This window comes from Amblyomma maculatum, chromosome 7, assembly GCF_055883805.1.
Source record: "Amblyomma maculatum isolate TAMU_Amacu chromosome 7, ASM5588380v1, whole genome shotgun sequence".
Classification (NCBI taxonomy): domain Eukaryota; kingdom Metazoa; phylum Arthropoda; class Arachnida; order Ixodida; family Ixodidae; genus Amblyomma; species Amblyomma maculatum.
In genome coordinates this window covers 132,788,144-132,807,237 of record NC_139350.1, presented here as the reverse complement: position 1 = coordinate 132,807,237, position 19,094 = coordinate 132,788,144, and the positions used below count along the sequence as shown (strand labels likewise).

The 19,094-nt window shown below is 46.0% G+C and overlaps 1 protein-coding gene across 1 annotated transcript; it reads right to left on the bottom strand.

Annotated features, from left to right (window-relative positions):
- Positions 1 to 11,946: 11,946 nt before the first annotated feature.
- Positions 11,947 to 12,872, bottom strand: LOC146184781 (uncharacterized). The gene has a single exon (XM_084608837.1). It carries the CDS (start codon positions 12,760 to 12,762, stop codon positions 12,253 to 12,255), a length of 510 nt encoding a protein of 169 aa, XP_084464963.1. The 5' UTR covers positions 12,763 to 12,872; the 3' UTR covers positions 11,947 to 12,252.
- Between the last annotated feature and the right edge of the window lie 6,222 nt (positions 12,873 to 19,094).

The window sequence follows — 19,094 nt, the reverse complement described above, 5'->3', positions numbered from 1 at the left end:
CATCTCCTACCATCCCATTTCCCACTGTCACATATTCCGGTTCACCTTACGTCGCTGGATATATCATTTAGTTAATCGACTTCGGGTGTGACGCTTGCGCTATTCTTCTTGAAACTAGCGAAAGAAGCAGCCCCATATAGTACGCTTTTCTACGAGGACAATGTTCTAGTGGACTGCATTATCCGCAACCAGAGTTTGTTGCCCTATTGGACAAACTTTTTTTTTTCGAAAAAGCTGCCGTGCACCTACTACACACAAATGTTCTCGAAGTACTTAAGATCCTGATTCAGTCAGCATTTCAGAACTCAACACTGAGTTGCCCGAAAGGAAATGACAACAGCTATGTTATTAGGCCCGCTTCTTTAATATTTGAAAAATTTCTCAGAATTCTTCTTCTCAATTAATTATACCAGGAAAGTGACAGAGAAGACCGAGAGGCCAACTCCTTCTGTGCACAAGCCGTGCAGAAAGATTTTGAGCCTGAAATTTCTAGACGCAGGTCGCATTTTGATGAATTAATGAATATATAGTGCACTGTGTAACTTTGAAGGACAATGTTTTTATTGTTTGCCGCTCTTTAAGATTCTGCTTAACTGTTTATGCCCATTTCCTTGATTAAGAGTAGTCGCGAGACTACATATACACCTTCGGTCTTTCAACCGACTGATATGTTTTGAACGAAGCCAGAACAGCCCACTCCACTAGACAAGTGAAATTTTTACTATGTGAGTAAATTTTTGTTATTTACTCTGAATCTGAGACGCGTCATGAATTTTTGCCGGGGCCTCTTCTGATTTAAACGAAACTGGTAGCGGTTGACAGAATCTCCATCCAGCAGTTCACCATGCACTCACGTCAGGTAGCGCTACACCTGCTTAAAACATTCAAAGGCAGATTGCATAGCCTGGTAAGTTTATTTTTGTACAAAACTTAGGGGTAAAAAATTGTTGAAGCGTACCCGAAGCTTCATTCGACCGTGCACGGCCGCACTGACGAAGGAGCGCGCGCGTGAGCGGATTGTTGACTGTATTTTATTCCTCGTACACAATAAATGTTCGATGTTGATAACGGACTTTGTATAAACCATAAGAGGCGAAATGTCAGGACCTGCCGGTTGCAACTGACGCGGGCGAAGCTAAAAGCGAGCGCGCGTTTCCCTTGCGCGTGAACGGCTGTAGCGGAGGAGCAGCAGTGGGGCGGTGGCGACCCCACCGAGGCGCGGCGGGCGGTGGAAACAGACCCCATTGGAGAGGCCGTAAGAGAAGAGAAGCGCTCTCTCCCTCGAGATCGGCCGTGGCAAGAGGCGCCCATTTTCCTTCCGTTCGCGCCACTAGAAAGTATTCTAGTTCACTATAAATCTAATGAATGACAGGGGGCGCTGCGAAATCTGGCTACACTGGGCAAGATGGTGGCGGTACAGTGCCTAGAACTATAGTGCCTAGAATATATTGGCTAGTGTGCCGACCGATGCCTCCCGGGTGGCACCATGAGCGATGAATGCCGGCGGCCGCCGCTAGGAGCGCTGCAAACTGGGTGGGTACCAGCCGCATTGTCTACTGCCAACCGCGCTCTCACATCTTCGCCAAGAGGGCTGCTTGCACTGCATTTCAGCTCTCATTTAGTCGCAGCAGACCTCAGCTATAACTGAAGCCGCAGACTACAAGTTTCAGGGTGTGTGTTTTGTCTTGGACTGTAAGCGGCGCACGTATTTAACGCTTCTTGCTTGCGAAGGCTTCTGCGAAGTTCGAGCATCTTAGTCCCGGACATCCCATGCTCACAAAGGGAAACCCGGAATTTCTCTTTTAACAACAATTAAAACATAGGCATTTATTGATATAAAATATATTTGTAATCTTTGGAACAAATTGAAATGCTTCATTTTTATTGACATGAATATATGGTTCTTTCTGTGCCCTGTACACTTGCTGACAAGTAAACACGTACGCGCAGTTTTATTTATATATTGTATACGCGAACAACACAGGAAACAAATTCACGCAACACTCTCTTATGTATATGTAATAACAAACACAGGCACACGTGGCAGAATCGCATGAACAGCAGAGCACAATACGAGGAACCTTTACTTACAGCGGCTAAGGTACATCGCGGCCTGTGATTGTACACAAGGTTTTGCTGAAGTCACCATCTTTTGAATGAAGAAGCTGATGAAGTTTTTTTTTTCTCAGATACACAATAGGCACGAGACGCGGCCGGTTCATCGCGAGGAAGCTCTCGTGGTAATGCCGCGCTTACGATGAAACATGCGCCCAATATATAACTGCATCCATATGACATATTTGTAGCGCAAAAGGACGATCGAGGGACACAGAAAAGGTACACAACACAGGTGCTGTCTGTAGCGCCTGATTGTGTACACTCTGTGCTACACACTGTCATAGAGCACCGTATACCGACTCGCCCAAGTTTCCATCCTTATGAATATGACTGCAAGCCCTAAAAATGTTTCTCGCCAACAAAAGCAGTTGCCGTTTACCTTCCGTTATTTCTACCGATACTTCGTTCCCATTCTACAGAATGCGTACTTACGTAGCATCAGATAGCGCAGTAATACGTACGCTCCTTGTTCTAGCGGTAGCCCCGTGTGCCAACAAAGCAAGTCTTCTCTGTGCACCACTGCTTTCTCTTAAGCATTTTTTTCTGCAGTTTAGTGAGAGGCACTGGGGAAACAACAATCAGGAACCGCGCTTCACCATTGGCGACACAGTAAAAAAAGAAGAAGGCGAGCACAGAACGCGCGCACAAAACGCGAAAAAAAAAAAACCCGATGCAATCGTCGCCGAGCTGGTAGAAGTGCGGAACGACTCGCATGAGCAAACACCTACACCGTAAATAAACTGCTGCACCTTCGTGAAAGCAAAATACGCGCAGAAGCAGGTTTGACACGCACGCACAACACCAACAGATTGCCGTATTCCGAAGCGAGAAAACTGCGTCGTCTGCTCAGGTGGTACCCTATCGACAAGCAGCGCCCTCTGCCGCTAACAATTAGCTTTCATTAAAAACAGCGCCATCCTCGCCCATAGGGAAGCGCGGGCGCTCGTCACACTAGCCAGTATATTCTAGGCCATAGAGTTAATACAAAGACTCTATGTTCTAGTAGTTCTAGTATAGTGCCTAGAATATACTGGCTAGTGTGACAAGCGCCCGCGCTTCCCTATGGGCGAGGATGGCGCTATTCGCAATGAAAGCCAATCGTTAGCGGCAGAGGGCGCTGCTTGTCGGGAGGGTGCCACCTGAGCAGACGACGCAGTTTTCTCTCTTCAGAATACGGCAATCTGTTGGTGTTGTGCGTGCGTGTTTAAACCTGCTTCTGCGCGTCTTTTGCTTTCACGAAGGTGCAGTAGTTTATTTACGGTGTAGGTGTTTGCTCATGCGAGTCGTTCCGCACTTCTACCTGCTAGGCGACGATTGCATCGGTTTTTTTTTTTTTTCTCTCGTTTTGTGCGCGCGTTTTGTGCTCGCCTGTATCCCTTCTTTTTTTACTGTGTCGCCAGTGGTGAAGCGCGGTTCCCGATTGTTGTTTCCCCAGTGCCTCTCACTAGACTGCAAAGAAAAATGCCAAAGAGAAAGCGGTGGTGCACAGAGAAGACTTGCTTTTTTGGCAAATGGGGCTACCGCTAGAACAAGGAGCGTACGTATTACTGCGCTATCTGATGCTACGTAAGTACGCATTCTGTACAATGGGAACGAAGCATCGATAGAAATGACGGAAGGTAAACGGCAACTGCTTTTGTTGGCGAGAAACATTTTTAGAGCATGCAGTGCCAGTTATATTCACAAGGATGCAAACCTGGGCGAGTCGGTAACGGTGATCCATGGCAGTGTGTAGCACAAAGAGTGTACACAGGCGCTACAGACAGCACCTGTTTTGTGTACCTTTTATGTGTCCCTCGATTGTCCTTTTGCGCTACACATATGTCATATGGATGCAGTTATATATTAGGCGCATGTTTCACCGTAAGCGCGGCATTACCAACGAGCTTCATCGCGATTAACCGGCCGCGTCTCGTGCATATTGTGTATCTGAGAAAAAAAAAAAAAACTTCGTCATCTTCTTCATTCAAAAGATGGTGACTTCGACAAAACCTTGTGCAATCGCAGGCCGCGATGTACCTTAATTAGCCGCTGTAAGTAAAGGTTCCTCGTTTGTGTTCTGCTGTTTTTTTTTTTTTTTATTCAAATACCTCACGGGCTCCGATTGAAGTATTATGTGAGGGGGGTTACATAACTGGGGTGCGAAACAGAAGCATGTAGAAGATGGTTATTTTAACATCGTTATTTTCAAAACGTTAACATTATACCCTCCACACCTTGTGCCCAAGACGGCACCAAAAAGGAAGGAAAGAAACATATGCGAGCAGCAACCAGCTCGTAAATACCATAAGCGGGACGCAGGGACTGGACCCGGCGATTCGGGCTCGGAAATCAACGAGGGCTCCTGTTTTCTCGAAGCTGGCTTTCAAGACTGCAACGACTCCTCCGGCTCCAGTGAAGCGGGCATTGTGGGTGAACAGAGTGGCACCCAGGCTACACTGCAGACACCTAACCACCACGGAGGCCGTCATCCGTTTGAGGACATTCTCATTCCGGTTACATGGATGCGGATACCTTCCGTGGATGACAGCCTAGCTTATGCTTAAGACCCAATAACTTTGAAAAGATGAAGGTTGACCTTGCATTCCAACTTTTTGGAGATGAGGTTATTAAAGGACTTTTTTTGCACCGGCGGCATGTGGAGACTATATACACTCGGGTGCAACCAATAGAAGACTTCGTCAAGCTAATCAATCGCCTGATACGAGTAATGACCTCCAGGATAACCAAGCGTGCACTTAAGCCGGGTAGCCCAGACACGGGTTTCTTGGATGACTTTTTAGGATATCTGGACAAGTGGGAAGAACATCCGTTTGAGGACATTCTCATTCCGGTTACATGGATGCGGATACCTTCCGTGGATGACAGCCTAGCTTATGCTTAAGACCCAATAACTTTGAAAAGATGAAAGTTGACCTTGCATTCCAACTTTTTGGAGATGAGGTTATTAAAGGACTTTTTTTGCACCGGCGGCATGTGGAGACTATATACACTCGGGTGCAACCAATAGAAGACTTCGTCAAGCTAATCAATCGCCTGATATGAGTAATGACCTCCAGGATAACCAAGCGTGCACTTAAGCCGGGTAGCCCAGACACGGGTTTCTTGGATGACTTTTTACGATATCTGGACAAGTGGGAAGAACATGCCAGCATTGCCTTCCACTCGCATTGTCACCTTTGATTAAACATGCTGCTTTCGTTCTATTAAACCGAATCTGTGTTTCGTGACTTGTATTCTTTGAGTTTGAATTCCTCCAAACGCGAAAGCTCTCATGTGCGTTCACCGGGTTAGCGTGCGGCTCACGTACCGATTGAGCTTTCAAGTTCGAGCAAACTGCACAAAGCAATTCGATATTAACATTAGCATGTTAAAACGTTATATCAATCCTAAGCTCCTGAAAGAGCTCTAAAACAAAGTATTAAACGTGAGCCAAAGCAACGCGCAGCTCCCTTTCCAACTCTCAGCAGCGCGGCGCAATGTGCGCGAGAAACCGGCTCGCACCCTCTCGCACCACAGCGCCGCTATGCGGCCGCCGGCGGCTTTCATTGCTATTCGAGCCATCCCAGCCGGCGCGCTCGACACACTAGTCAGTATATTCTAGGCACTATACTTTTCTCCTCGAGTCACGCTCTCCGCCGCCGCAAGGGGCGCGACCTGCTCACTGTTCGCTCCGCATCTGCTTCAGTGGCGGCGGGTGGCTTTTGCCTGGTTTCGCGCTGTCGCCCGCGGGTATCGTGGTGAGTGCAGCCCTTAAATGAACGATTACAGAAGGTAGATGCTGCAGCGGCATCCTGTCAGCGGGCTACACACGTGAATGGAGTCTTTATATTAAAAAACACTGTCGCTCAGCGAACGCTCGACAAGCATATGACATGTATTGCGGCATGGTATCTACTTTTGTTCATTTTAATCTGAATTTCTTCCCAAGCCTGTACAAGAAGATGAATAAAAAAAGTGAATGAGCAGTGATCACATCGAAGCTTTTTCAAGGCAAACATAACAGCAACAATGGCAAAACCGTCTTTCAGCGCTAGATGAGAAACCATCGAGGTAACACCGACGATGAAAATAATTTTATAAAAATGTAATGTAAGTTGCACAATGCTTACATGACATAAAGTATTAGTATAACGTCAGAGTAAACGCTTTTATGTCTTTTAAGTTTTGTTTTCAATTTTGCTATAATTTATAGACCAGCAAATGTTTTATGTTGTATTATAAACATTATTTTAATTTTGCAAATAAACGTTGGTTTAATGAAATGTTCACATGATATCATGATTATTTCATGAAAAAAACAGGAAATCTATTTCAAGCACTAATTCCTAGCAATATTTTCTTTCTTTTTCTAGTATGTTTTTGAACTAATAGTTCCTTGTAACTATCTGGGCAGTAATGCCTGCCTTGAGAGCAATCGCTGCCCCATTATTTTGGTAGAATGCTTTGCTTATTACACATTCGCCACCGTTACTCAAGGGACACTCCTCAATAATGGATATAAAAGCTTTTCTCTGTGCTATTTATTCAGAGGTGACTATAGGAGTTGTATGTCGCGCTGTATTGCGCGCCTAGGCACCTACGACACCGACGAAATCATTTCAGCTCTGCCGCAATCAGTAACCGAGGAACTGAAAGAAGTGATGGTATCTCCTGTCATCCCATTACCCACTGTCACGTATTCTGATTTAGCTTACGTCGCTGCATACATTAATTGTGAAGTTAATCAGTGACTTCGGGTGTGACGCTTGTGCTATCTTTCTTGAAACCAGCGAAAGAAGCAGCCCCATGTACACTATTCTGCGATGACAAGATTCTATCGGACTGCATTATCCAAAACCAGAGTTTGTAGCCCTCTTGGACAAGGTTGTGTCTTTTTTTGAAAAAGCTGTCGTGCACCTACCACACACAAATGTCCTTGAAGTCCTTCAAATCTTAATCCAGCCAGCACTCGAGAACTCACCTTTGCTGAGTTGCCTGGAAGGCATTGACAATAGCCATGCTATAAGGTCCGCTTCTTTAATATGTGAGAAATTTCTCAGACTCCTTCTTGTCAATTATGCTAAGAAGGTGACAGACAGGAACGAAAGGCCACCTCCTTATGTGCACAAACCGTCCAGAAAGATTTTGAGACTTTAATTTTCTAGCCGCATGTACCGTTTTGATGAATGAGTGCAATATGTTAACTTTGAAGGGCATTTTTTTTATTGCTTGCTGCTCTTTTCAATTATGCATATCTGTTTATGCTCATTTCCTTGATTAAATGTTGTTGTTTTTTATCACTGTATTAATCTGACTACGACTGTCTACGTGTGCGTCAGTCGCGAGACTACGTATATACATCTGCTGTCTTTCAACCCACTGATTTGTTTTAAACGAAGCTAGAACAGCCCACTTCACTAGACAACTGAAATTTTAACTGTATGCGTAAATTTTTGTTCTTTACTCTGAATCTGAGACGTGCTATGAATTTTCGTCAGTGCCTCTTTTGCTCTAAACGAAAACGGCAGCGGTTGACAGAATATCCACTGAACAGTTTGCCATGCACTAGCGTCAGGTCGCGCTATACCTGCTTACAGCTTTCAAAGGCACACTGCATAAAATGGTACATATAGTTTTGTGAAAAATTTAGGGGCAAAAAGTGTTGATGTAAGTGCACCCGAAACTTCATTCGACCGTGCGCGACAGCACTGACGAAGGCGCGCGCGCTCTCGCGCGCACGCGCATTATTGACTATTTTATTGCTCATACACTATAAATCAGACGCTGATTACGACTTCCTCCTATAAGCCATAAGGGGTGAAATATCAGGACCTGCCGGTTGCAACCGATGCGGGCGGAGCGAAGAGCGAGCGCGCGTTTCCCTTGCGCGTGAAGGGCTGTAGCGGAGGAGCAGCAGTGGGGCGGTGGCGACCCCACGAGGCGCGGCGGGCGGTGGAAACAGATCCCATTGGAGAGGCCGTAAGAGAAGAGAGAAACGCGCTCTCCCTCGAGACCGGCCGTGGCCCGAGCACGGCCGGTCTCGGGGGAGAGTGCGCGCTCTTTCCCCAGGCTGCCAGAATATTGAAAAATTATGGACACCCCGAACAAGACAAATGCCTCGTCTGGACACCGGGACATCAAGGCGTGGAAGGGAACGAGTGCGCCCATGCCGCTGCCCGCGCTCTCCTCCCCCGGGACTCGACCCCTCCATCCTCCACACCGCCCTATCCCGGCCCTCTGGCGACGTATGCGGAGAGGTTACAGCACTGCAGACTCTCTCGCAGAAAATATCCACCCCCAGCCAAGGGGCTCTCCAAAGCGGAGGAAGTTAGATGGCGACGCCTACAGACAGGTACATATAACACACCAGCCCGTTTAAACACAATACACCCCGGGTTCTGCGACCCCAAATGCAAATATTGCGGGGAAAAGGCAGGCCTGCACCACATGGTGTGGACCTGCCCACACAATCCTCCAGATGATCCGAATGCAGTGCCAACAATTGAGGGGTGGGAGGCTGCCCTATCCAGCTCTGGACTAGAGGCCCAACGGGCCCTCGTGACACGTGCGCGGGTAGCAGCGGCAGCCGCTGGAGTCCCGCACTAGAGACCCCACCTACACATCCCCCTCCCTTAAATATACTTAATAAAGTTTTTCACTCACTCACTCAATCGCCGCGGGAACAATGGGAATGTTTCTCCTTGAGTTGCGCTCTCCGCCACCGCAAGGAGCGCGACCTGCTCACTGTTCGCTCCGCGTCTGCTTCAGCGGCGGCGGGTGGCTTTTGCCTGTTTTCGCGCTGCCGCTCGCGAGTTTCGTGGTTAGTGCAGCCCCGAAATTAAAGAACACAGAACGTAGATGATGCAGCGGCATGTCGTCAACGTACTACACACGCGAACGGATATAAAAAACACTGTCGTTCAGCAAACGTTCGACAAGCATGGCATACATTGCGGCATGGTAGCTACTTTTGTCCATTTTAATCCGAATTTTTTCCCAAGCCTGTACAAGAATAGGGGGAAAAAAAGCTTAATGAGAAGTGATCTCACCGAAGCTTCTTCAAGGCTAACATGACAGCAACTCGTCTGCAACAGCAAAACCGTCTTTCAGCGCTAGATGCGAAACCATTCATGTAGCACGAAGATGAAAATAATTTCATAAAAATGTAATGTAAATTACAAAATGCTTGCATGATATAAAGTATTAGTATAACAGTCAAAGTAAACATTGTAGCGTTGAGTTTTAAATGTTATTACAATTCATATATTAGCCAATGTGTGGTATTATAAACATTATTTTAATTTTGCAAATAAACATTGTTTTAATGAAATTTTTACATGACATTAAGCTTGTTATGAAAGCACTAAAAAATGGTACTCATTTCAAGCCTTATATAGCAACACATTGAGGCTCTTTTCAGGAAAGTAAGTGTAATGTGCGGAAGGGAATGACATAAGCTAGATGCGAGGGCCCTAATAGCTAGCGGCACATGACTACATTGTCAAGACGGACGTTTCATCTGAGAGCAAAATCAATGCACTGAAGGAAGTTATGGCATCTCCTACCATTCCATTTCCCACTGTCACATATTCCGGTTTACCTTACGCCGCTGGATATATCGTTTAGGTAATCAACTTCGGGTGTGACGCTTGCTCTATTCTTCTTGAAACTAGCGAAAGAAGCAGCCCCATGTAGTACGCTCTTCTACGAGGACAATATTCTAGTGGACTGCATTATCCGAAACTAGAGCTTGTTGCCCTATTGGACAAGCTTTTTTTTTTTTGGAAAAAGCTGTCGTGTACCTACTATACACACAAATGTTCTCGAAGTACTTAAGATCCTGATTCAGTAAGCATTTCAGAATTCAACACTGAGTTGCCCGAAAGGAATTGACAAGAGCTATGTTATTAGGTCCGCTTCTTTGATATTTGAAACACTTCTCAGAATTATTCTTCTCAATTAATTATACCAGGAAAGTGACAGAGAAGACCGAGAGGCCAACTCCTTATGTGCACAAGCCGTGCAGGAAGATCTTGAGATTGAATTTTCTAGACGCAGGTCGCATTTTGATGAATTGATGAACATATACGTAGTGCAATGTGTAACTTTGAAGGACAATCTTTTTATTGTTTGCCACTCTTTTCGATTCTGCTTAACTGTTTATGCCGATTTCCTTGATTAAAAGTAGTCGCGAGACTACGTATACATCTTCGGTCTTTCAACTGACTGATATGTTTTGAACGAAGCTAGAACAGCCCACTCCACTAGACAAGTGAAATTTTTACTATATGAGTAAATTTTTGTTCTTTATTCTGAATCTGAGACGCGCCCTGAATTTTTGCCCGTACCTCTTTTGGTCTAAACGAAAACGGTAGCGGTTGACAGAATTTCCACCCAACAGTTCACCATGCACTCACGTCAGGTCGCGCTACACCTGCTTAGGCAAGAATAGGTCCACACTATATATTACTATTCAGGGCTAGGCGGCCTGTGGCGCCGCCGCCCGATTCAAAGGGTTCAGCCTTATCCATCCATCCATCCAAACATTCAAAGGCACATTGCATAGCCTGGTAAATTTAGTTTTGTACAAAACTTAGGGGTAAAAAATGTTGAAGTGTTCCCGAAGCTTCATTCGACCGTGCAAGGCCGCACTGACGAAGGAGCGCGCGCGTGAGCGGATTGTTGACTGTATTTTATTCCTCGTACACGATAAATATTCGATGTTGATTACGGATTTTGTATAAACCATAAGGGGTGAAATGTCAGGACCTGCTGGTTGCAACTGACGCGGGCGAAGCTAAAAGCGAGCGCACATTTCCCTTGCGCGTGAACGGCTGTAGCGGAGGAGCAGCAGTGGGGCGGTGGCGACCCCACCGAGGCGCGGCGGGCGGTAGAAACAGACCCCATTGGAGAGGCCGTAAGAGAAGAGAAGCGCTCTCTCCCTCGATACCGGCTGTCATAGAGTTAATACAAAGACTCTAGAGGGAAAGCTGCCCGTTCAGCCAATGCATTCGAGTAGTGACCGCGTGATTGCCGCCATCATCACACTGTTTAATGGTTGCCAGATGATTTTTACTTGCTAAATCGGGCACATGAAGATGGTTTGAAGCTGGCAACGTAGATCGTGGGAAGATGGCGCCGTGCAGTTAACTGGCGGCTACTGTGCTACTGTTATAGTGCCTAGAATATGTTCCCATTGTTCACGTGGCGATTGAGAAGGCCGTAAGAAAGAGTGCGCGCTCTCTCCCTCGAGACCGGCCGTGCTCGGGCGTGGCCTCCGCGATCGGCTCCGTCGCAGCGCCGTTGCTCCGGCCGTCCCATTCGCACGGAGAGAGCGTAATGCGGTGTGACTGCTGCTCTCGCCGCGCGTGGCGCGCGCTCCCCATGGCTCGTAAAGCCCCTCTATCCTTGGAGGGGCTTTAATGGCTCGCTTCCCCTGATGCGGACGGGCACAGACGACGAAAACGCACTTATCGCAGGCTGTGTGCGACGCGCACGAGCAAATTACCGCCCAGAAGTGCTGGTGAAAAACAAAGTAGCTTGTTGGTGCAATTAGGCAATTGCTTCTTGAATTCTGATGCTGACTTAGAACCGGGGAAAGGCAAATCGTCATGAGAGCGTGCCTTTTGCAACATGCAGGTAATTTTCTTTGTGTAGCTGTTCAGGGTTTCAAAACACGAAATATTTTGCAGTTGAACAGAGCGGTTTATTTTAATTCTTAAATTCTTGTGCATATTAGCTTAGAACGAGAAATTACTTTTCATTTATGGGGATCAAGGAATTCTGCCAGTTTTCCTGTGTAGACATGGTGTAAAATCTGGTTTATACTTAAATGCGTGCAATAAATGTTAGCTTTCAGCGCTTGCAGATGCCACTCAATGCATTGTCCCATTCCTATTTTGGCCAGGGCAGTGCACAACAGCCTGCAATGGATAAAGTTTTTTGACCTTGTAGTGGAGGGAACTAAGGCGGATTTAGTCTTTTTCTTTTCTTTTCATCCTCGGCAAGCAAAAAAAAGAGGGTTTAATTCAATAAACCTACAGCTTGGCAGGAATACAGATGAAATCATTTGAGGATACAAATTGCACTTTATTTAAAAAGACAAAATTGGAGCCATGATGTTCAGCATCAGTTTTTCACATTTTCTTTATTCTAAACGCGCAGCACTTTCCTGTGCAGTGGCTTGCAGGCGAGCTTCTTGCGGTATGCTGCCCGGTCCGTTACAGTAGCGCCGACGTTGGATAAAAGTGGCCTAATGAACTTGTCGAAAACTACAGCTAGTGTGCTTGTGGCGTGGTCGTCTCTTGCTGGGCATACGAAAAGGGGGCACTGCTCCAGTCGAGGCAGTGACAGTTCAGCCAGTTGCTGACGCACGTTGGTCTTTTTTATGTGCGGCAGGGCAATATCAACTGCTTTTTTAATGGTCACGAGGACAGTGACAAGTTCAGACTTTGGGAAAATTAACCCACCCCTTGACTGCAGGCTAATAAGCCGCATCAGCACCGAACTTGATCCATGCGACTGATGGAGGGAAGGGCAGAAACTGCATGTTCTTCGCTCCTCAACTGCCTTCGCCACAAAACCTGCTATATAAGCGATGCTGGCATTTGCTATGGTTGATTGTGGCCGCTGCACTGAAATAGAATATACCCATATTAGCATTTGGAGCTAGACATTCTGCAATGTACTGCCATTTGTGCGAGCAAAAAAATTCAGCTTATGGCACAAACCTATAAAAAAGGTTTATCATGTTCAAACTCAGCGTGCATTCTCTAAAAAATTTCACATTTAGGCATTGCCACCAGTCATCTGTTAGAGCCGTGCAATAACGCGAAATGGTCGGTTTTCAGTTCCAATTCACATGGATAGAGTGGGTGAACGAGTGTGTACTCACGAGGCATCGCTTTCAGGGATCTGAAGAGCTCGTCGATTTCCATCACAAAATCCTCAGTTCCCGTGAACCTGGAACAAAAATATGCATAGTATCTATATCAGAAAAGTATATGTGTTAGCCAAATCGCTGTAGGCTGCAAAATAAACACAATAGTAGTCCAGCGAGCCAACGAAGCGTAAGTTCTTGAAAAATCGTATGCAACATATACCTGGCTGGGGCGACTTGTGCTGTCTCTGTCAAAGCATGCGGGGTTGTCTGTGCTGTTGCTCAAGCTGGAACATCCAGTTCGGAGGACGTCACATTCAGGGAGGCACCATGCAAACTGCAATATATGTAAAATAGTTATCGCCACTAATAATCAGCAGCCACATAAAAGCAAAAAATGGTTGTAACACATTGCCCATCGGCAAAGCAGGTTTTACGCGCTCACATGGTCTGAACTAAACATTTCCACCAAGCAGGCAGACTACAACAGTAGAGCTGCTCGCGTTGTGAAATTTTAGTTGTGCAAGGGCATGAAAGTGATTAGCTTTGTGTTTTGAAACAAGAGATAACCAGCTGCCAACTACGAGCTCTCGCTCCAGAACTCAAATACCATGTACCTACCTCAAAACAGTCTGTCCATTTTCAATGTTTGAAGCTTGAGATGGGCACATGCTTCCAGTCCGCAAGATCCTTTCCAGGCTAAATGTCACAGCCCTTGCATCAAGACAGTCGTTCCCACCAGCCATTTGCCGCAAAGAACTGAAGAGGAGCTCTACGGGGTCACTGGAGAGGTTCCTTGTTAAAACATAAAAGAAGCCGTTCTCGAGAAGGTACTTGATGCATAGTACAGTAGATTTACTTGTCAGCAAGAGAGCTTCGTAGGTTTCAGCACTAAGAAACTTTTTCCCGTTCCTTTTACAGGCATTGTAGATAGTTTCGAGGTAGTCTGGGAACTCCTTCTCCAGCCATTGTAGGCGTTCGTCGGTAGCACAGAAAAATTGCATTTGGTCAGGCTTTCTCAAATGCACATGTGCCGTTCGGTTGGCCACATTGTGGATGGAAAACCACTTCTGCATCATCTTCATAAACAATATTGTTGCGTCAGCGTTCCTGAACTGTTCTGCCTGAGGGTGGTACCTGGGGTATTCTTTCAAAAAAGAAAGCGCTGAGATAACTTCATCTGAAAACAGCTGCACTGCTCTTCCCACATGCATCTTCTCAAAATTAGTTGGCTCTATGTGCTTCTGTGTTAGGAATCGAACTGGTTTAACAATCTCGTTCTTTTGAAGGACATAGAGCTGCTTCACAAACTGTCCAGTTATTGGCTGGGTTCCATCTGTCATGTCCCCCTCCAGGAGAAGGCTTCGCACGTTTTTTATAATATGGCACTGGTCAAAGGACAAGAATAGGCTTCTCTCTGGATCACATGGATGATTGACCACTGGCTTGAGGGAGCCATTGCCCAGGTGGCGCATCATTGTAACATTAATCTTGTGGTTATCCGTGACGATCCGGACGACATAGAGGCCACACTTTTCAACTTCAGTTATAACTTCTTTTGTCAGCTGATACAGGAGCTTGCCACTTAATCGGTTAGTGAAGAAAAAGCCGCAAGGAATCTTGTAAGACGTGGACAGGCCTGCTGCAACGAAACACAACACTTTGTTGGCAAGCACGATGTTGTTCACGTTCTCCCCTGTCCCAGCGTCTTCTCTCGCAGTTTGTTGACCGAAAAAGCAGTCCATTTTACGATCATAGATGTATTTGGAGCTTATAGCCATTTCATCCACAATAATAGAGGAAAACCGCGCTTGCTCTTTTAACTGCCCCACCTCTTGCTTCAGGCGTTCTTTCATTAGTGGTGTGATCCCACTTTCACTATTGGATTTGCCAACATAGCGAAGTAGCGTGTTTTTTGATGGCAGTTTCAAAAGGCCTCTGTTACGTATGTAACGGTATGCCTTAGGGGACAAGTAGTACAAAACTACACATTCCCGTACAAAGTCTGCAGACCACACGGGCCGTTGCCTTGACGCATTGGTGATCTGTTCCGCTAGGCAGTCCTCTAAGCAGAACTGGGCTGTGCCGACCTTGTCCAGGCATTTTTTCAACGCCGAGTGGAGAGTGTGGTTTTCATAACCATTGAGCTTTCTTTTTAGGCGGCTGTTTTCTCGTTGCAATCTCCTGATAGTGTCTGCTTTCCTGAACAATTGCACTCGCATTCGGTTTAGACCCCTTGCATCGGACTGCTTGCGTAGAAGAAGGTCATCGGTAGTTTGCGTTGCGCAATCACTAGGCTGCTGCTTCTCATATGCTGCACCGTTAGGACCTGCTTCATCTCCTTCCAAGGATGAATGAATCAGGCTGCCTTCATGCACTAGAGAAAATGAGCAGGCAGAAGTTGATGAACGGCTTGTGCTTTCTTCGCGACCATAGGCTGACTCTGCATCTTCATCGCGGCCGCTTGATAAACTTGATGCCCTTTCTTGGTTTGGTGCGGAATTCTGCGACAATCGCTCTATCTTACGTCTTTTTTGTGGCTGTTGCGGCTGCATGTAGCTCGGGTAACCCGCGAACACGCTCGGAACAGCATCCCGTTTCAGACGGCGCACCTTTGTGGACCCCAATTTATAATCAGAGTCTAAAAAGTGATGGCTGCAGACGACACTGCTAGCAGACTTGTCATTTGGCACAAAATCTTTTCTTGATATGGCCTTTAGCCATGCTTGCCTACGCTCATCATTTGAAGGAAATTCATGGAAACTTATTCCGTGGTTCTTTTTTCTATCGGAGCGACAGAAAGGGACACAGCAATACATTTATCTGAAAAATAAAGAAAGAGATAGGATTGCCGTGTGAAGCGGATGACAGAGAATCGATGCAGCTTTCGTCACACCGCAAATAATTTAATAGCGGGATCACATTAGCTGCGCGAAACCACTTTCACATAGAGGGAGCACATGCAACATAGCAAAACAAAGGCCACGAAAGTATTTTCGCTCAAACTACTCTACTCAAGTACAAAAAACAGAAGTCAGAACTTGTGACTGGCGTAGTGGCGTATAACAATGCACGAGCGCTTATCGTAATTATATGTTCGAGTCAGAGAGAGCTTCGCTATAAATAAACGTCGTCTGAAAGGCACAAAAAGGCATGCGTAAGTTGTGTCATATAGCGTGGCAACTTTTGCAGCACACACACATATACACAAAAAAAATCAGCACAATAGCATGCACACCGGACGACATGCTGCACGGTAAAAGCCTCGGTTGCCTCAATCACCTTTTAAACGGCCACAAAAACTGCATGCAAAGGCGATCCTAAGTGTTATACAACGTACCTGATCTTGACGTAGAAGTCGAAAGAAATTGACAACGCATTCACGGCTGTTCCGCGTGGAAACGTGCCAAAAAAACTAACGACGTGACTGAAATCGCAGGCAGTGCCGGCCACGCGCGCGCCGCTCGAGCCATGGGCTAAGGTCGCCACCTCGCGGCGTGTTACGGAGCTAGCGAAATTACAATTTTCCGCTGGGGCGCGCGCCGAATGGGACGGCCGGAGCAACGGCGCTGCGAGCCGATCGCGGAGGTATAGTGCTCTAGAATATTGGGCAGTGTGACGACCGGCGCCGGAGAGCGGGCCGCTTTTGCGATGACAAGAACCGACTCCCGCGAGAGGGCGCGACGTGCAACAGGGGTGCCACGTTCGCCGCTCGGCGCGTAGCGGCCGCGGGATAGCGGGGGTACATAGGAGGGGTGCGGTTCTCTTTGGAGCGATTTTCAGACGCTACGCAATTAGTGTGATAATTAATAAAGAGGCTACTTATTCCAGGTGCTTAAACTGATCCCTGCCCTTCTTTTACGTCTATCTGGAGACATCGTGCACGCTTGGGTAGTCCTTCGGAGCAGCGCGCGATGTTTCAATCGCTATCTGAAACTTAAGATTTCTTCCTGCGGACAGTTACAAATAGCACAGATGAGCAATTTGTACTTAATGTTTGCAACGAAGCGTGGTGTTTTGCATTCTTTCTTCCCGTAAAGGAATAAAGGCTACTGCCCAGGAGCGCTATTAACACGCGGTGAAAAACAGTGTACATGCGAATCAAAGCTTGTGCTTCGTAAGGCCTTTTTAGGAACAATTATTTTTTACAAACCTTATTTACGAACACCTGCTTACATTTTGCAGCTTGCGCTTATTAATACATAAAAACGTTTATCTTAAATCGTCAGTAATCTGTGATATATCTCTTAAATCGGTGTTCTTAATTTATGTGCCCTAATCCCCGCTTATAGGAATTACAAATACAGTGTGCGAGCAAAGCACATTTATTCACTACCGTACTAATTTAAAGCACTGTGGTATTTACCGGCAAAAAAAAATAAACAAGGTATACGCGACTCAAGCATTTATTCTTTGTTCGTGATTAACATATACGTATATCGCGGACATTTGTTTGCGTCATCATCATCATCAGCCTGATTATACCCACTGCAGGGCGAAGGCCTCTCCCATATTTCTCCACTTAACCCGGTTCTGTGCTAGCTGCATCCACGTGACCCCTGCGAACTTCTTAATCTCATCCGCCCACCTAACTTTCTGCCGCCCCCTGCTACGCTTTCCTTCCCTTGGAATCCAGTTTGTTACCCTCAGCGACCATCGCGGTTATCCTCTCTTCGCACTACATGTCCTGCCCATGTCCATTTCTTCTTCTTAATTTCTACTAGAATGTCGGTAACTTGAGTTATTTCTCTGACCCACTCTGCACGCTTTCTATCTCTTAATGTTACCCCTACCATTTTTCGTTCCATAGCCCTCTGGGTTGTCCTCAACTTAAGTAGAACTCTCTTGGTTAGCCTCCACGTTTCAGCCCCATAGGTGAGTACAGGCAAGATGCAACTGTTGTACACTTTCCTTTTGAGCGATACCGGTAAGCTGCTAGTCATAATCTGCGAGTGCTTGCCAAATGCGCTCCATCCCAATCTTATTCTTGTTATTTCCTTTTCATGGTGCGGATCTGCGGTTACTACCTGTCCTAAGTATAGACATATTCGCCTACTACTTCCAGTATTTCGCTACCTAATGTAAACTGCTGTTCCTTCCCGAGGCTGTTGAACATTACCTTAGTCTTCTGCATATTGATTTTCAAGCCTACCTTTCTACTTTTCGTGTCTAGGTCGTCAATAATTATTTGCAGTTCATTCCCCGAGCTGCTTAGCAAGGCAATGTCATCAGCAAATCGCAGATTACTGAGGTATTCTCCATCTACCCTTATCCCTAACTGCTCCCATTCCAAGTCTCTGAATACCTCCTCTAAGCAAGCTGTGAATAGTACTGGGGAGATTGTGTCTCCTTGCCTAACACCTTTCTTTATGGGAATTTTGTTACTTTCTTTATGCAGATTTATGGTTGCTGTGCAGCCACTATATTTGTTTGCGTGCCACTAACCAAAGCAATAAAGTCTTGTACTACTACTAACCAAAGAATGAACCAGCTATTTAGATGAAAAAAAAAGTCTAGTAAAGCTAGGGCATTACTTCAAATAAAATGTGACGAATTAAACCTGTCACATACGTAATACGTTCATAGTAGGCACTACAGTGCGGACGCTTTACTGACATCAAATGGTACAGAGCAAACAAACAAATAAAAGCACTGATAATTGCGCGTCGAATTGGCAGGTATAATGCAGTTCTTGGCGCGCACCGAGAGAAAGCGGAAAAATGCTAAAAAGATGACGAGCACCTAATACGCAAGCAATTAATATAGTGCCAAAATCAAATGCGGACATAATGCGTTTTTATTCTTTGAGTGTGTGGTATGAGGAGGGGGGGGGGATATGAGTAATCGACTGGATATACTTGCAACTACTGCTTACCGGGCTATATATAATCGGGCTACTTGACGCGGGTGCTCTTTGCAGTAGTAACCAGACTATAATTGTTAACAAGATTGATATTACACGTGAAATACTTCCAAGGGAATTTAATTATTTTCCTTTTGGGAACTCTTGTCGTGATTCGCTTACTTCGCAAAGAGCGAAGCCGCAAAAACACATTAAATTTCATTGCTTCAAGTGGGAGCTTTTCTGGTGCTCCAAGGAGGTAAACTTTTTGAA

What these genes read in the sequence shown, in the direction of transcription:
- LOC146184781 (XM_084608837.1), bottom strand. Translation starts at nt 12,762, where the DNA reads ATGCTAATATGGGTATATTCTATTTCAGTGCAGCGGCCACAATCAACC.